Below are 20022 nucleotides of genomic sequence, written 5' to 3' on the forward strand. Positions count from 1 at the left end.
TACACCATAACGGTGCACAGCTGATAGAAAGGGACACCTGGTGGTTAAAGCACATTATTGAAACATATAATTTTTATTATTAGATATTAATAAGAGACACAGACAGACAAACTAATATGGCTTTATTTAAACATTAAAGAATAATTTAGGTTAAGGTCTTATTTTGAATAAGAAAAAAGCTTTGGGGGTATACATATTAAGCCTGACAAAGTAGGCCTACTAATATATTCAGGGTTCGTGCAGGTTTCGCCAACTCAAATCTAAGACTTTTTAAGACCACTTTGAATAGAATTTAAGACCTATTTCACGGCAAGAAAGTATGAAGGAAAATTGCTATGAAAGAAGAAATATGTCCCATAATTACTTACAAAGTAAATGTATTCATGTTCAACATAAGAACAATGACTGAATATAACAGCATAACAGTACACAGAACTGTGTTGGCGTTTTAGACAAAAAGTGTGTGTGTGTGTGTGTGTGTGTGTGTGTGTGTGTGTGTGTGTGTGTGTGTGTGTGTGTGTGTGTGTGTGTGTGTGTGTGTGTGTGGGGGTGTGTGTGTGTGTGTGTGTGTGTGTGTGTTAGTGCTGTGCAATTAATCGTATTTTAAATTGCAATTACGATTTTGGCCTGCACAATTCTACAGTGCCTTTTGTCCGCTTTAAGGTATTATTAAGGTAGGGTTAATGTTGTTCTCAAAGTGCACCAGATTGATGCTTTTAACTTCAATATTAAAAAAAAAAAATCTTCCCGGGGGAGCATGCCCCCGGACCCCCCTAGAGGGTTCAGCAGTCCACCCCCCACTTGTAAAAAAATAGCACTTTACCCCTGCACCCTCCCCCCAAACAACTCCTGGGCTAAGCCCCGGATCTCCTACAATCCTAAATCCGCCACTGTTGACCAATATAATCGGGATTATTGCCATAATCGAGCAGCCCTAGTGTGTGTGTGTGTGTGTGTGTGTGTGTGTGTGTGTGTGTGTGTGTTTGTGTGTGTGTGTGTGTGTGTGTGTGTGTGTGTGTGTGGGTGTGGGTGTGGGTGTGGTAGTGCTGTGCAATTAATCGTATTTTAAATTGCAATTACGATTTTGGCCTGCACAATTCTACAGTGCCTTGTGTCCGCTTTAAGGTATTATTAAGGTAGGGTTAATGTTGTTCTCAAAGTGCACCAGATTGATGCTTTTAACTTCAATATTAAAAAAAAAAAAAAAATCTTCCCGGGGGAGCATGCCCCCGGACCCCCCTAGAGGGTTCAGTCCACCCCCCACTTGTAAAAAAATAGCACTTTACCCCTGCACCCTCCACCCAAACAACTCCTGGGCTAAGCCCCGGATCTCCTACAATCCTAAATCCGCCACTGTTGACCAATATAATCGGGATTATTGCCATAATCGAGCAGCCCTAGTGTGTGTGTGTGTGTGTGTGTGTGTGTGTGTGTGTGTGTGTGTGTGTGTGTGTGTGTGTGTGTGTGTGTGTGTGTGTGTGTGTGTGTGTGTGTGTGTGTGAGAGAGAGAGAGAGTGACAAGAGCTATATTCAGAGCTCTGCTGCCTTGGCTACAATCTTTCATCGTTGCTGTTGTATGATTGGTGTTTAGCTACGGTATTTGCCGTCTACAGCACCTCCGCTTTTAGGGTTGACGTACACCCAAACGTCGCCCGGAGGTCCCCGGTGTTGTTGCGGGAGCTGCTGCACTAGCTAACGCTGCACTAGCTAACGCTCCATTAGCTAAACAAACGCTAATTTCTTTTGCAAAAGGTGCGGCGGGCTTCAAACACGTTCCCCTCCACTGTTTCAACCAAGCACTAAATCAGATGTTTTCCAACCAAATACTTCCCCATATTAATTTGTAAGTAGATTCAAAGATACATCAGTTTCTGACTGCCGCTAGCTGAAGCTTGGTTGCTAGGTTACTAGCTGGGTGTTCTCCAATAAGGGGCCGGGGGAAACAAAGTTAGTGATTACTGGTTCCATGTTGATTTAATTCAATACAAATTGTTGGGGGGAACTGAAAGGCTCTTACCGTACTGGTTACTTTGCAGCCCGGACATTTCCCCCAAAACATATTTAGACGCGATCGCAACACAGAAGTACCGTTCAAATCCGATCATTTTTAAGACCTTCTAAAATTATATTTAAGGCCTTTCTTATTTTTTTGGTCATATTTAAGACCTTTTTAAGGCCTTAAATTCAGATTATCAAATGTAAGACTTTTTAAGACCCCGCGGGAACCCTGTATATTGCTTTCCTGCAATGTTAACTACTGTATGTTAAGCACTTATTTTAACTGATATTATAAATATGTATTATAATGTATGTCATCCTTATTGTTGTTCTGTGGTTTTTATGTTACATGTGTAACTAATTTCCTGCAGGTCACCCTTGAAAAAGAGATCTTTTGATCTCAAGGGGCTTTCACCTGGTTAAATTAGGCTCCAAACAAACAAACAATTATACTCTTATAAGATGTATGTAGATAGTATAAGAAATGTGCAGAATATGACAGTTTAATGGTGGAGGTATACACACATATTGATAGATGTCTTGTAATGCACTGTTGAGGAACCTGCGACCCAGGTTTTTCATCTCCGACCTTTTTAGGGATTGAACAATCAATAAATAAAGAACACAGAATTCTGAAATATAAAACACAGAATGTGTGTGATTATACTAAATGATTTATAAATAAGCACCACTGCATATTTACAACTGTTACACATGCTGATGTAACACAAATATTTCCAACTTATAGTATATAATAATAAAGTATATCTTATCTCTTTCGACTCCACTTTGAGCGATATAATTACTAACAAAGCACTTATATACTAATAAAGGACTGGCTTATCTAAAGCCAGTTGAGTAGCACTTGAAATGTTTTAGCTCTATGAAACCTGATGTACTTATATGATTCTGTTTTCTTCAGACGGGGTGGACCCGTTCAAATCCAGTTTTGGACAGTCTGCCGTGGTTCCATCCCATTTCAAAGTGTTGTTCGACGCTCGACGTAACCCTCGGCACACACTCAAACATCCAATCACAGAGCTTGAGGACTATCACGGGGTTTGTCAAGCAAAGCGGAGAAAATACTTACTTCCGGGTGTAAAATTCTCTAAAGCAACTAGCTGCTCCGACCCTCGGTCCTGACGGACTCCAACTTGTGTTTATTAATCAAACAAATAAATAAACAAAAGGATAATTATGTGTTATTGTTGAGTAAATAACAGCGTGTGGTTTAGAAAATAATACAAAATTAGAAGGAAAAATGATGAAACAATACAGATTTCAGTATTCTTTGTCCCTACTCTCCCCATAACTGACGGCAACAAAAGTCCTACATTATTAAATTAAAATAAAGAAGTAAAAACAATAAGTGTGGCTTAATATTGAGTAAGAAAAAGGTTGATAACAAAACTAGGGCCAAAAGGGTGGGTGGAGGGGGTCTGGAGGACGGTTTGGACTGACAGCCCAGGAGCACAGCGGAGGACCCCGAAGGGATCTCGGGTGGACGGCCCGGGGGCAAGGCAGAGTTCGCGGTGGGGGTCTCAGGCGGACGACCCGGGGGCAAGGCAGAGTTTACAAAGGGGCGAAGGCCACAGCGGGCGGGCCGGGCAATACTTATTTTACACCATAATTTGCAAATAAAGTCTTTAAAAATCAGACAATGTGATTTTCTGGATTTTTTTTTCTCATTTTGTCTCTCATAGTTGAGGTTGGATGAAAACTACAGGCCTTGTGATATATTTATTTTAATATCACCTCATATATTTGTGTGTGTTAAATTTGAAGGGACAAAGTACATTTTTCCTCTTTTAAATATAGCGCAATAGTCTTTTCTTCCACTTTTATGTGTAATCAAAAGGGTGGTTTTTTGGCTATCTGTGGTTGAGGATAATACAAATGACCTTTGACATCTGCTTTGCAGTTCCCAGACCTCTGAAGAAGCCCTGAGTCTCTGGCTTCCTCTGTTAATTGCTAAAACTATTATTGATTAAGCCAAAGGGGGTTTTCCTCAAATATAATGCAGTTAAAGTCCTGTTAATTAGTTATTCATGTCCAGCATGCATTAGTTAAGAAACTATAAGCATGTTGGTGTGTTGAAATGTACGTGCGTTTCCTGCAAGACTCAGATCAGGAGATGATTGGGTCACACTAAAGTAAGCTGACTTTGGGGTGAAGGGAAGTTCAGGGAAGGCCTTAGTCCATGGGAACAATTAAGCTTTGTTTTTTACCTAATCCTAAAGATGTCATGAGACGATGACGTTTGGATATTTACAAATATGGCTTTCATAAAGAAAAACAGGTGACTGTTGTGTGATAAGATACATGATAGGATGTGTGTGTGTGTTGAAGATGTTTAGGGGGAATGAGTATGTGTCATGTCAAAGAGTCCTCTGTCATGACTCCAAATCATTGATTTGGGGACTGCCTGAGGGCAGAGGGACAAACACACACACACACACACACACACACACACACACACACACACACACACACACACACACACACACACACACACACACACACACACACACACACACGCCCAGAAGTGAAACCGACCAATGGAACACTGCCAACTCACTGGCTAGCTCGCTCAGAAGTGAACTCGCCAATAACAAATAGCTAGGGAAGAGCAAGCGGCAAAACTCCTCCCCACCTGTGTATAAATGTTGTGATTATTTTGAAGATCGGCGCTCTTGTTTCTGACTGGCTGTCGTGGTACGTATATCACACGGTGATAGAACCTGAGCCCTGAGTACTCTGCAGAGTGCTTCGTGATTAGGTGATTAGGTGATGTATTGTATGTTTTACCATTAAAACAGATTATTGTTTAACCCTTATCCTGGCTGCTTTGAATTTTTCCTTCTTTTGAGAACCCGCTCATATAGGAACGGCGCGGAGCAGAGGTTCTGCCCCAACAGCCTCTCTCATTTTTTTAAGTGGGAGAACTTGCACAATTGGTGGCTGACTAAATACTTTTTTGCCCCACTGTATCTCCACTGGTTGGGCCATGTTAACAATACCGTCTAACTGTCACGTTTGAAGGGACGAAATCGTGACATCTTCACGTCTCCCAGCATGGTAAATCGTCACATGTTCACGTCTTGCCGTGATACCGGGTTGGTTATATCATATGACACAGACACTAAATCATTGCTCAGGCTTTGAAGGCAGGTTGTGGTAATAAGGAAAGATGAATCTTTTATCTAGAAAATTCTCCAAACTCAACAGATTGATTGAATAGAAATGCAGACTCCTCGTGCTGATGAGTACTAAGGTACCATTGTGTGAGTCTGAGCAGTGGAATTTAAAAGTACAGGGAGGTTGCCATTGATTTCCATTTAATTATTCATCCAGAACAACATACTCTCCTCGGCCTTGGCCCTTTACACGGTTCTGTGGCAGACAGGAGTGTGACTGAAGTTCCTTAATTTTTTCTACATGTCATTTCTTATTCATGACCCTTCTCTCGCATACTTCTCTGACGGTAGAATGCTGGAGGGTAGTCAACATCATGACTGTATCATGTGTGCGACAGAGATTCATAGGGTTTTAAATAGCAGCTGGTGTTCATAGCAGTTTACAGTACACACAGAGAAAGAACTTACTTACAAATATATTTCACTTGTGAATCATATGTAACTGAGGGCTGTTGCAGATTATCCTACTAACTGGGTCCCTGCAGACCCTGGAGCATTACTTTTTCCGGTACACAATGATTTATTCAAACATTACACTTTATCAATGTGTCCGAACTTATATAATGTCTTTGTTTTATGTTTCCGACTTTTTGAAAAAGTATCAAGAATTTATGCCGAAATGACATCGCTGAGTGTGCATTAGGCAAGGCAAGGCACATTCATTTAAATAGCACCTTTCAACACAAGGCAATTCAAAGTGCTTTACAAAAATAAAAGACATTAAGAGCATTAAGAAACAGTGCAGTGGACACACATAATAATCATTGATTAGAAGATGAGCACTTTGTATGGATTAGGGTTAGGATTAGTGAATGTGTGATACACTATGTGTGATTGGGTGAATGTAAACATGTAGTTTAAAAGTGCTTTGAATGCTCAAAGACTAAAAAGGCACAATAAAAATGCAGTCCATTTTACACATCAACACCAGTTTTTAGATGGATAGAATGTCTACCATGGGTCACTTTTTGTTACGCAATATACGAAGAAACTGTCTCTCTCCTATGACATATCGAAATCTATTTGGAGAAGAAATAAGTAAACACTTTCTTTCTTACAGTAGTTGATTCAAAGGATCTTTGAGTGTGATGGTTACAGTTTTTATTGGAGGCAGCGCACTCCGTGCACACTGTGAGTAAGTCGAGCAGCAAGCTTTGAAAAATTCACTGACATGATGTGCTTCCAGTGAAAAGATTTGTGCTGCGATCCTTTGTAATTTCTCTCTCTGACATGATGAGAATCTAACTGCCCTCTCTGAGATCCACATACAAGTTGTAATGACTCACAGAATGATTTGAATTCACTGTCCATTTGCACAACAAATATCAAAGAAACTACTACTCCAATCACTGGTCATGCAATATTACACTCAGGGCTAAACCAGCATGCCTTTCATGCAGAAAGCTCAGATTGTTATGACAAAGCACAACATTTAAAAGCTAATTCATCCAGCAGTTTCACACATGTCTTCAGATTCAGTTGGACAGTTCGGAGACAGAGGAATATCATGATGAAGAAGAAGAGCACCTACCTCGCTCATGGCTGCGCTGTGTGTCTGGCTCTCGGTGAAGTGAGACTGAGCTGCAGTCCTCTCTCTCTGCTCCTGCTTTTATAGTGGGCCGCTCGCTCTCCTCTAATCACACCCTAATATCCTTTTCTCCAGCTCTAAAATGAGGCCCACCGGCACCAGCCAACATATTTTCAACCACCTGCTACTTGTTTGGCTTGTCTTCAGTTTGTGTTGTCAGGGTATGAGGAATCATGAAAATGCAAGTAAAATAATGAAACAATCCCAAATTGAAAACAAGACATTTATCAGAAAAAATTGACCACTTGGTAGGGCTCTAGGATTTTAGTGGCAACTAAATATTTGTTATAGATAGGGAAACTTAGGACAGATAACTTGCTTTATTTACAATTACACAATTTGATTTAAAATGTGATATGTTAAGAAATAATAAACATAACTAAATATTTTAAATAGTAAATGATAAAGTGAATATGTTAAAAGAAACACGCTGATAAATATTCAGCTGATCTTCAGCAGATTAATGCATGTTCCTGATGCAGAGATTGACCCAAAAGAAAAAAAAAACTAAAATGACCATATATATATTGACTATAAGGCGCACCTGAATATAAGTCGCTTTGGTGTATAAGTCGCATTTATCCACTGAAGTCTTCATCCTCTGTGTCGCTGTTAAACACTTCCGCCAACTCCGGTGGAAGTGTTTAACAGCGACACAGAGGTGTCGATGAAGCAGCGTGTCCTGCTCCGGGCTGTCCTCGGACTCTCCATCAGAACCAGCTCCGATTAGACCTTTCTGAATCCCGACAGGATGGTGTCGATCCATCCCACAACATCCTGGAAAGTTACGTAACGCATCCTCCCAGTTGCCGTGACTTCTTTCTTCTTCGGTGGTACAGCAGTTTTCAGTTGTCAGGATTGTATACAATACCATCTATTGGCCGGAGTTTGAACGCAGTCAGAGAGAATTCAATATATAAGTCGCTTCGGAGTATGAGTCGCAGGACCAGCCAGACAGGTAAAAAAATCGTGACTTATAGTTCGGAAAATATACATATACATAATATAATTTGTTATGCTTTATGTTTCTTATTGTGCAGTGAAATGAACCCTGACAGAGTGATCATGTCCCCGATGCTGAAGCCTGCTTATAACTTGTCATTTGACAAAACAGGGTGATTTCTAAATGATTGATTTTCCATTAAGAAAGATTTTCCGTTCTAGTAGAAACAGCTTGACCTGCGGCAATAGCAATTTAATTTGAAATGACAGCAGCACTGATCGAGGGTTTCTGTCCTGTTACTGTTCACATTTTCTTTGTCATTAAGCAGTCTTTAAACACAGCCAGAGCACATACAGTGTTCCAGTGCAGTTGTAGATATGTAGATACGCCACCTCCGGTTAGCAGTGGTCCACTTGGCAACCTTAGCTAATGAAGTCTTTTTAGATGAATGGACATCAATGCAGACTCAAAAAAAGGTTTGACTACGTCCAAAAATGTACACATTAAGAAACTGAAAGGCTTTGTGGTATACAATTTCATCCTTGTCCAGGTGTTTTCAATGTCAAGCTTGTCGACTTGCCTTGTTTACTGGCTCATAAATATCCAGGCTTTATTTTGATAGAAAAATCTCCTATTTTACTTTATTTAGGTTTTCATGACTTGTTTGCAGTTACATCAGTGTATAGAGGAGTCTTGTTAGTAGTGCAAGATCCACAAGGTTGAGCACCTCAAAAGGTGGGGGGATGAATATTGTAATATTTCATTGCTATCACAATCATTGATTTTTGCAATAGATCAAATTACATGTTATTTAGCAGACGTTTATATCCAAACTAACTTACATAAGCCTAAACAGTGTAGACATGCCGAGGGGAGAAATGTGGGGTTATCTACAGTAGATGGCTTGATTTGTTGACTGCAGGAGATGGTATGAAAGTTTTTCCCCTGATTTGCAGACCAGCACTTTACCACCATGAGCCACAGCCATCCGTAGAATCAATTGTCACTGATTACAAACACCGAGATATCTAGACTCTAAACTTCTCTAGTATTAACATCCGTGGGCGGCTATACAGCGTAAAGAGAGAAGCCTCGCTCAAGGACAGATGGCAACCTTGCACCCTTTCTCTCATAAATATGCAGTTTTATCAAAGCAAATTCCAGCAATGTGTTAATTATTAAACTTCAACCGCTGTGAGCAGGATTTGAACCTACGCGGGAATATCCCATTGGATTTCGAGTCCAACGCCTTAACCACTCGGCCATCACAGCTGTTTTCCATTCTCCTTACTAACTGAATTAGTCACAGGGTTGGTCTATTACGTCTCTTTAAATAGAAGTTCGTGCAAGTGTTGCAATTTTATGACACACACACCCTCTATCTTTCCTGCTCCTAAAGCCCATGCTCCTAACAACACAGACTCTTCTGTTCAACCAACCCCTTGCATCTCGGTCAGATAAATATGAGATTTTCATTCTCCCCAGTCTAACTCACATGCTCACAGAACAGGATGCACCTCCACAAGGGGTGGCAAATGGAATACATTTAGGACAGGCCGCAAAATTAAATCAAATAGAAATAATGTTATAATAAACATATTCCTCAGAACTACATAATTCATTCTCCTGAAATAGATATTACAGATATTTCAATCCTTTCCATTTCAACTGCATCAAATGCCCTCCAGATGGCGCTTCTAGTCTTGCTGCTTAAAGACCCAGCATTTCACAGGTTTCAGGAAAGACTAGCTCTTCTTTAAGGACATAACTGATTCGTCAAATGAATCCCCACATTGGGAAACTGCAAAGACAGTAATAAAGGATACAAATCAGTCTTTATGAATAGAAAAATAGTCTTTATTCCAGAAACACAAACACAAGCATTTTGAATATACAGTATTTATAAATCACATGAATTTCTCGCAAATGTAGCTGGGTATCGAAACCCAAATGTGGCTGAAGAAAATTGAACTATGAATTAAATAAATATATAATATTACACAAAATAATCTTCATCAGTTAAGACCGGAAGACTACCTTTAGATGTATTTATTATCAATTATCTCACACTCCTCAACTTCTGTATGTAAAAGGGTTTATTGCTTGTTTAATTAGTTCATCAATCTTTAAAACAGATCAGAAGAGTATAACATATAAGGAGTATTGCATTTTAAGACATGTACGGCTCATTCTGTTTGAATAATAACACATCAATAAAACATATTGCTCAGTATAAACTAGAATAAACATAGTTAACCAAATGAGAACAACCATAACAGGTAGTGTTGGTCCAGCCTCGATCCCTGCTCCAGGTGTTGATGTGATGGTCTTTACTCCAGCACACACTCAGAAGGAGCCGGTCCTTCCTTACTCCTTTTTGCAACAGTGTGTTCCAGAACTGCATAAAGGTCTCCTATCATGCTATTTTTAGGCATATATTATAGGTCTCAGATATATACAAATCTATACAAAAACATGTCTATGAAGTTTTTTACTCAAAAATACCAAACAGATCATCCATTCTAGCCATGCCTCATATCCCTCTATTTCAGCCCTGTTACTAAAGTGCTGATTCTGGGTATAAAGGTTAAAAAAAAGAAAAAAGAGAGAGGGCGGAGCTTATGCCTGCTCGTGCGAGAGAATTCTACCGGCAGATACTCAGCTAAATGCTGCGGTGTTTAAACGCCATATCATGTTCCAAACTACTTCAAGGATTATGTCTGAAACAGTATGGAGCTCAAATGCTTTTTCTCTCTCAGGTTTACCACAAGGTGAGTCCCTTTTTATATCCTGCTTCTTTACACATACTCTCTCCAGAACAGGTTAGCTCTGAGTGTTAGCGATGCTTGCTAATGTAAATAAAGACCATATTACTTCCAAAACGTTGTGCATTGTTTCTGATAGGGCGTTTCTGATAAGCCAGTCCACATTTACGATATTACGTCATATCGGCAGCAAATCTGGATCAGCTCCGTTGACCCCCCGTTTTTAGAGATTTGCGCACGGAGGAAAAGAGAAAGGGTTTTATTTCTGAAAAGTGTATTTTTGCATGATAGGGGACCTTTAAAATTGCTGACCTCCTCGTCGTCTTCCTGTCCTCACACAATGGTGACATGTCTGTGCTTCCTGAAAGCGGGTTTATCCACAGTGATGTAAGCATTTCCTGTGTGGGTACTGTTCACAACATCAGGCATCTAAAAACAAAAAGCAAGATTAGTTATTAAAGTAATTTTCTTCTTAAAGATAGCAAAGATTTCAAGCTATAACTCTCTTTCTCTTAAACATAATATCTGTATGATAGGCATATTCCTCCGAGGCAGATCCGGGCCCAGGTTTAAAGCCGTCGTCTGATAGCCAGCAGCGCTTGCCAGCCCCAAAAATGTATATAGTATGTACTGTATATATGTGTGTATCTATCTATATATATATATATATATATATATATATATATAAATGGCTATCACACAATGATGGCAACAAGTTTTTACTGTTTTAAACAATGTGTGACCGCATTCTTCTTCTAAACTTAGCCAAAAATAACTGTAAATGTATTTTACTGATTCGTCAGACTGGCTAACATCCTCCATGTAATACAACAAACAGAGATATTTTATTGTTCAATCCTTTGATGATATTTTACCAAACATTGTCAATTAAAACTGAGAAAAACATAATTTATGGGGTAATATGCAATAGCAAACATTACTTTAAGCAGCAGCTGCCACTAGGACACATTATACTGTATGGTGCATGGTGAAACACAAGCCCAAACCCCCCCAGCTATCGTCCATTAGCCACGACGATCTGCACAGGAATTAAAAAATACGTTCTTGCCGGCTTTGTTTGTATAGGATCTGATGCAGTTTGCCATTGTTTCTATTGCGAGAAACAATTTGGGCTTGGGTTGCTGGGAATGGCAGCAACGTTAACTATGACATCTTGAACTGCACCTACACTGAAAAATCTGAACCGTTGACTTTAATTAAATGTATTAAGTCAACACATTTCCCATAACTGTATTAGGTTAGTTGAAAGCAACATTATTAAGTTGAACCTAATATTTTTTATTTAAACTTGCTTTCAAGTAATACAGTTGTGTAAATTATTTTGACATTATATTTAATTAAAATCAACATTTCAGTTGTTTCAGTGTATTGAGCTCTTGTCGGTGATTCTCACAAAGGTTGCAAGTTAAACCAACTACTAACCAACACTAGCCCAAGCACGGAACTCAAAACGGAACTCAGTTCAGTGGGAAAAGTTTATAAGGGGTGTCTTATTATTCTTGTCCCCATGACCTAACCACCACATGCCAACATTAAGCTGCTCCTAATGCTTATCACTGTGTACCTCTGAACAATATCTCAAAAACCTTACCTCAGAAAAAGTGGAGCCATTTGCCGGGAAAAAGCCGCTGTCAGTGAGTTCACTGGGAGCGACACCTGTGAACGGAGAAGAGGGACAGGATACACTTAATTTCTCACGGGTAGATTATACTGTAGCTTGGTGAGGCAGGTATCAAATAGGTATCAAGCTTGTGTGTGTGCATGCAAGTTTGAGTCTTACTTGTTTGACCCTCTGGCACATATCCTGTGTTCTCCTGGCCCTGATTCTGTCCCGCTCCATGGACAGTACTGATCTGGCTCTGACTCCTCACTCTTCTGCTGCACATACATGATTGATAACAGAGGACACATGTAGATGCTGTGATACAACAATAACATGCTGTTGTTAAGAGTAGTGACAAAATATCCATCTTACCTCATTTCATCTTCGTATTTGGTTTCTGCAGAGGATTGTCAACAACAAATTACTTAAAGTTAATGTGATAATGTTTGCTGAAGACTATAGGTTTGACTTCTTTAGTGATTTCGGACATACTGTATTGTGGAGCTTTATACAGTACCAATATAATTTGTTACAAATATAATGATGCCTTACTTTTTTCTTTCCTCCTTTTGTAGCAGAAGATGATTCCAATGATGAGCAAAACCAGCAGAGCAAAGGATCCAATGGACACGACCACAGCTATCAGCACGGTCCAGTCCGTAGGCTTTGGAACTGTTAGAGAAGACACTCAAAGACTTAAGACATTTAATTGTCAAATTAATGTGTCAAATTGATAATACTGAACACATCCAAAATGAGAGGCAAAACATTCCCTTTATGAGGACACACACACTGAAAGCACAGACTAATTGTGGACATTGTTTCCATTTTCTCCAATACCTTTTGTTTGGATGGGAGAATTGTGGTGAAGGATTATTACATCATACAGTATTTAGAGCCTGAATTTATAGGCTGATGTGAGAATTAAGTCTAACATATCTCAAATGGGCAGTATGCAGGTTTGCACCTTGCAGTCAGACACTGAGGCGTCTCCCTAATCCACCACACTGTAAAAATCTCTTCCAAATGGGCTTAATGGAAATGGATGCATACCCTATACTTGTGCTGCTCTTCCATCGTGGACAGCATGTTATCCATGTTGGAAGCTGTACACTAATGGATGTTGCTTTTAGTGTAATTCTATCATGTATTTTTTTTTATTCAATTAAGATCTGGTTTTATCAGATTATTCTTCAATTACATAGGTTCAGGAGTAGAGATGGTCTTTTTGCAGGTTCTCAAACATTCCTAAATCATGGATTAAGAAGTGTACATTATTGCAACTGAGAGGTAATAAAGACATCAACTAATCCTTATATCAACCATCATCTTTAGGTAAAATATATACTGTAATTCGTCTTTAGAATACCATCAAAACTAATGATATTCCCGTCAGCCTCACCTGTACTCTGTTGTAGTTAGCAATTATTTATATATTTGGGCCGGATTAGCCTTTATTGGAGACGACAGTGTTGAAAGGAGGAGACAGGTTAGGCCTAAAAAGTCGCCAAAGCTCCACTCTATAGTGTAAAATTATACTTGGTTTTATTGATACTACCACTAGGCAACCAAAAAACTACCTTTTAATTCCAGACTCTTGTTTTGAGGAAAACTAACTAAGCAACACAACTATTGGACTTGTCCAACTTCAGAACAGCTGAGAGGAGGCTTTTTTGCAAGACACATTGAGAGTGTGGCGGATCTTACCAACCACCAAGTAGACGGAGCTGGATTGTGGGCTGGCTAGTGTCTCCACAGTCGCCCGGCACTCTATCTGGGTGTCTCTGACTGCCTGGAACTTCAGGACACTGGTGCAGTTGAAGAAATCCCCGTCAGCCATGCTGGTGGTGTTGTACAGGCTGCTGTTCACAGCCTCAGAGTTCCAGGTCCAGCTGACAGTAGGTATGGGGAACCATTTGGACGATACACACTGGAACTCCACCTGCTCGTCCTGTGCCACCGTCACATTTCCTCCCATGATGTTCACGGTACCACCCTCTGAGAAATACATGTAATTAATAAATGTACATGGAAATTAAATGTTATAATAAAAAAGTGTAGAATATACAACACTTACTTACACACACACGTTTTCTCACACACGTGACATGTTTGCATTGGCATGGTGTATGTATGCATGTTTGGTTTTGTTTCAGCCAGTTATGCATTAAATGTTTTTAAATTGTGTAATCGTTTATGTTGGTATGAAAAATATGTGTCCCTTCTACTGAGAAAGATGGCTGGCTAAAAGAAGTTTAGCGCTAAGCCACCCTGCATTTAGCATTTACTTATCCTTTATAGACTAATGGACAAATTGCAGCTGGAGCAAGATCGATGGAGTACCTCTGACTTTGGACCTCAGAGTTCTTGCTGGTCTCTATCTTATTAGGATGTTTTTATGAACTAGAGGTGCAAAGAGATTTTGAGCCTCGTATACAAGTGGTAGAATTTTAAGATCAATCCTTGTTTTAACTCAGAGCCAAGGCAAAGATCTAAGAGCATGTACTCATACAATTTAGTTCCAGTATGAACAAGTTCAGCCGCATTTAGCTGGAGTCACCACAATAGTGAATCAAATATTACAGTAGTAGACTGCTGTGTATTACCCCTGTACAGTCTATGGGATTACCCCTTTTTCACTCAAATAAGCTCCTTTCTTGTTTCATGCTGGGGTTGGTGTTGGTTCGCAGTTGGTTCAATTTGCGAAACACCTCGTTCCAGTTTGCTTTTCCACCAATCAGAGTCCAAAAAGAGCAACATTGTGATGTCTTGTTGCTACATTTCAAGCAAGCCGTCTCAGGTTGATTATTTTCATTTCCTTGCTCCTCGGTCCTCTGTATCACCGGAAGTTGATTTGTCTGCGCCATCTTGAGTACCGTCCCATGGCGCTTATTTCTGCCGGAGGAGCGAGGAGCGAGGAGCGAGGAGCGATAATGGAGGAATCACCAGACCATCCTCCGATGAAATCCACAAATACTTGCTCCGCCCCCTTACTGTGTATCGCTCACTGATTGGACGATGCAGGGCATGCACTGATCTGATGCTTCTTGACATGAGAGCAGTTTCCCAGCGGAGTGAAGAAAATACATCAAACTCATGAGAGTAACTCCTCAGTCTATACTGTGTTTTGTTTCAATTAATGTATCATTTAGTTACAAATATGTGATATGTCTGAACAACAAAGTGGTCAACAATTATTTTATTCATTTATTGGAAACATTTTCATGATCGCTTTTTTCGTTAATACATTTTAAGAATGGCGTTTATCTTTTTTGAGAATGAGTTCTTATTTTATTTAATGTATTTGGGTCTACAACAGATGATACAAATGTTTGTGTCAGTAAATGTGCACTAACAGAGGCGGAGGTGTCTGTGAAAATAACGGGGACAGAGCTGGCTGCTGTCAGACGAACAGCTGTGCGGCGTCATCACAAACGGACGTCGCTTCACGTGACGCTCCGGAAGAAAGGACGTCCCATTGCTCTTAAAACTAATTTCCCTGCTTCTCGTGGTTTCCTTGCGTCTCTCCATGCTTCCCTGGTGGGAGAGACTAAACTCAGGGAAACTACGCAAGTGAGAGACACAAGGATTCCATTTAATCGACCTGAGAAGGACCCCTGGATTACACCATCCAACACATCCACCCCAGCAGCTCTCTCCACAGCATATTCCTTCTCCCATACACCCAGACCCACTGGCAGAGGAGGTGGCACTGGTCTCCTGCTCTCTCCCAACTGGAGCTTTTCCCTCTTCAAACTACCTAACTTCACTCCTTCCACCTTTGAATTCCATGCCGTCACAGTAAGCCATCCTATACAATTAACCATTGTTGTTCTCTACCGTCCACCAGGCGCCTTGGGGAACTTCTTGGAGGACTTAGATAATCTCCTCTCACACATCCCTGAAACTGGCCCTCCCGCTCTACTTCTCGGAGACTTCAACCTCCAGACAGGGAAGATATCTGAACTAACATCTCTTTTAACCGCCTTTGCTTTCTCACTGTCTCCATCCCCACCAACTCACAAAGCTGGCAATGTCCTTGATGTTCCTTGACCTGCGAAAAGCATATGACACAGTAAACCATACCAAACTTTTATCAAAACTCAACAATTTCAACCTGTCAGTTAGCACAATACAATGGGTCAGGTCTTATTTAGCTGGTCGTTCTCAATGTGTCCGTATAAATGATAAACTGTCAGAAACTAAGCCATGCTCAATCGGAGTGCCACAAGGCTCAATTCTTGGACCGCCGTTGTTCAGCATATATATTAATGATCTCGCATCTGTTTGTGAGGATGTGGACGTCCAGATGTATGCTGACGACACGGTGGTTTACACTCATGGGAAAGATGCTGAACAGGTTGCCTCTAAGCTCTCGTCGATGCTGCACAAAGTGCTCAATGGTTAAATGACTTGTGTCTTACTTTAAAAACTAACAAAACAGTGACAATGTATTTCACGAATAAGAAAAAAACAACCACGCATCCACAGCTTCATGTGAATGGTAAAATTATTGAAAACGTCAATGAGGTCAAATACTTGAGTGATCTTGGATGCCAATTTCACTTTTGAAAGCCATATTAGAAGCATGACTAGAAAGCTGACATATAACATTTTCAAATGTAAACATATTAGGAACTCATTAACCATATAAGCATCGAAAACCTTTTTGCATGCCATGATACTATCACATTTTCACTACTGTATAACCTGCTGGTCCCAAGCAACTAAGACTGCTATGAGACCACTTGAGGTTCTTTATAGACAAGCCTTAAAAGTTATGGATAGAAAGTCATTAAAACACCATCATTTAGTGGGAATGCTGTTAACAGCATTCCAACTAACTGTTCTTCTACAGACAACATTTTTATTATTATTCCACCGGGTTATTTTGGCCCTCTTCTCCTCCCGCATTGAACATCGCAGAAACTCAGTTCAAACATCAAAACGTTCAGCTCGGTCGGGAATCGATTGCTATTACTTTTCTCATTCATAACTTTCATAATTCCAGAGATACATCCCATAATACATCAAATTTTTAACATTGAAGTCAATGGAGGAAATCTTCAACTTCAACAAATCTTCATGCGACTTCAACTGCTAACTGTTCATTCATACTTTCACTCAGAAACCTCATTCCAACTTTAAAATGTTACACATCTTTCTGACATTATTCGTGTAAAACAACATTTAAATCTGATTCTTACTCTTAGAGATATTAAACATTGTTCAGACCTTGTTTTAGAGGTTTTCTTCACATTTTAACATTAATTAGAGTGCGTGGTGTCACAGCTAGAGTGGAGGACAGCTTGAAATTCGCATTCATATTTTTTTTTTAAATTGCCATAATTCCCAAACCCTACATTCCTGAGACATAATTTATCATGACAAACGTAGGAAAACATCTCGTAGCTTGAAAAATGACAAATAATTAAGCAAAAATAATTAAACAAAATGCTTTTTGAGGGCCCGAAGTGACAAAAACGTTCAACATTCCTCCATTAAAACCCCATTTTAATTTCAGGCAGATATTTCCTCACGGTAGCAGCCGCACACCTTTAGTTAAACTGCCAAAAAGGCCACATTATTAACCCGAAACTACACAAAAATTACACTTCAGATACTCAACTTCCTTGACATGCTTCACGTTTTGAAATTTCACAGATATCTGTTATGGTTCTTCCACAAAACGTTCACATGTAAGAGGTTCATCTCTCATTCAGAACAATGAAGCCTCTGAAGTCTAGGCACCTCGTTAGCTCAACTATAAACACCTATGCAATGGAACACGATGATGTCATCACTCCAACTGACATGCTCAGAGCAGCAGACTTCAGATAGCAGTGTGCAAACAGTCCAGCCGTGAAGACATCTACGGGACAGTTTTGAGATTTCTTCAAATGCCGTTGCCATGGCAACACAATGCTCGCCTTGAAACACGGTTTTCTCATAACTTCAGTGAAAATACTCCAAACAGCCCAGAACTTCACAAGTTTGGTAACGATGCAGCCATCAACGCATCTAAGCGTAGTATGGGGTGTCATCAAATGTCGTTGCCATGGCGACAACCCACTCGCCATGAAACACGATGTCCCTTTAACGCGTATGAAAATTGAAATAGTGCTATAACTTCACATGTGTGCTAACAGTCCAGCCGTGAAGACATCTACGGGACCGTTTTCAGATTTCTTCAAATGCCGTTGCCATGGCAACAGACCACTCGCCATGAAAAACGATGTCGCTGTAAGTCCAATCGACACGGTCCAATCGTCCCCCAATCTTCACTTGTATATCACCGGTCCATGCTTCAACAGCTCTACGTCAAATCTGAGATCTCACCATATGCCGTTTCCATGGAAACGCATCCCTCGCCATAAAACATGATGTCGCTATAACTATGAAAATGTTCAAAAGGTGCTCAAACTTCACATGTGTACTAACAGTCCAACCGTGAAGACATCTACAGGACAGTTTTGAGATTTCTTCAAATGCTGTTGCCATGGCAACACAATGCTCGCCTTGAAACACGGTTTTCAAAAAACTTCAGTGAAAATAATCCAAACAGCCCAAAACTTCACAGGTTTGGTAACGATGCAGCCATCAACGCATCTAAGCGTATTAAGGGGTGTCGTCAAGTGCCGTTGCCATGGCGACAGATCATTCGCCATCAAGTTAGTTCACAAGTTTGCAGTTCAAATATTCTGCGGCTTTTCCAAGCCTTTTTACTTTATTTTCTTCTCTCATCACACATTCAAGCCCCCACTGTTCATGTATCATTTTAATCTAAATTCTTCACTTTCTTGTTAAACATTACATTTCAGCATAGCAGTTTAGCATCACATTTTCTGCATAAAGCATTCCCACTAGCAATTTCTTCAGGAATTGCATTCTCTAGTTGCAATATACTGTCCAAATACAAACTTTTCAGTTTTGATAGTCTTGTTCTACTTTCCCGAGTTTGATTGGTATTCAAAATCATTCATAATTCTACACCACCGTTGAGGGGCTTTTTTCAGTTTCGCCGTGAGCAGAGTTGCCGAAACTCCAGGGGCCTAATTCATAAAGGGATATACGCTCAAAAAATGGCGTACGCCAGTTTCTACGCAATGCTTGCGATTTATAAAATACTAACTTGACGGGAAAATGTGCAGTCCTCCACGCAAACTCTAACCCATGCGTACGCACTAAGCACAAAAACAGGAGAGACGAGAAACTGCGACACCGTTGGCAGAAGGAAGAATGGAGAGAAATATGTTGAAATAATACCATAAACAAAATGTTACGTCTCATTTATCATATATGAAGAATTAATTTTCAAACATTGATTAAAGCCAATCTTAAAATGATTAAACAAACGCCTGTTTGAGACTCCTTAGTGCACACAAAAACATAACTTGGAGAAATAAATAAATACGGATATGTTATTTAAAACCACCTCGAATATGTTGTGTTAATGTTATGAAATGTTTTCTCATAAATGATACGGTAAGCAGGAGGACAGAATTACGTCTAAACTGACGCCGTTTTGCATTTCTATAGGTTGTAGATACGAGCATGGCTTTATATAGGCCTACTATCACGTTTAATCTTGTTTTATGCCGTTTGTCAAGACTTGATAAGTCGCTCGTAAAACACAGGAGGTATGGAAACGAAGAACACCATATGTGGTCAATTGTACATCTAATATAACACAACACATTAGTTGTATTTCCTTTAACGGGTGGATTATGGTTATATTGCTGATCGAAAGCTGCAACACAAACTACCAAATACAAACAAATAATTCAGATCCAGTCGTCATGACTCCACTCCGGAGGGATTCCCCGATAATTTCTTACAGTTTCTCATGGAGGGGGTGTCTCCTGTCCCCGGTACAAACACACTGCCTGAGGAAGGCTGTAGCCTCA

General features: G+C 40.0%; 1 protein-coding gene across 4 annotated transcripts in view; it reads right to left on the reverse strand.

The window, feature by feature from the left end:
* Positions 1-9561: 9561 nt before the first annotated feature.
* igsf5a (immunoglobulin superfamily, member 5a) overlaps positions 9562-20022 on the reverse strand; it is a 44274-nt gene continuing 33813 nt past the window's right edge. For 3 of the 4 annotated variants that reach the window (XM_079649122.1, XM_079649123.1, XM_079649120.1), the window contains exons 4-9: positions 13823-14113; positions 12668-12787; positions 12488-12512; positions 12293-12390; positions 12104-12168; positions 9562-10920 (exon numbers count right to left, since the gene is read on the reverse strand). In XM_079649122.1, coding sequence (XP_079505248.1) covers positions 10825-10920; positions 12104-12168; positions 12293-12390; positions 12488-12512; positions 12668-12787; positions 13823-14113 — 695 coding nt within the window. In that variant the 3' untranslated portion in view covers positions 9562-10824. The remainder of the gene's footprint in view (positions 10921-12103; positions 12169-12292; positions 12391-12487; positions 12513-12667; positions 12788-13822; positions 14114-20022) is intronic. The other variant, XM_079649121.1, reaches the window with a different exon arrangement.

This window comes from Notothenia rossii, assembly GCF_949606895.1.
Source record: "Notothenia rossii genome assembly, chromosome: 9".
Classification (NCBI taxonomy): Eukaryota; Metazoa; Chordata; class Actinopteri; order Perciformes; family Nototheniidae; genus Notothenia; species Notothenia rossii.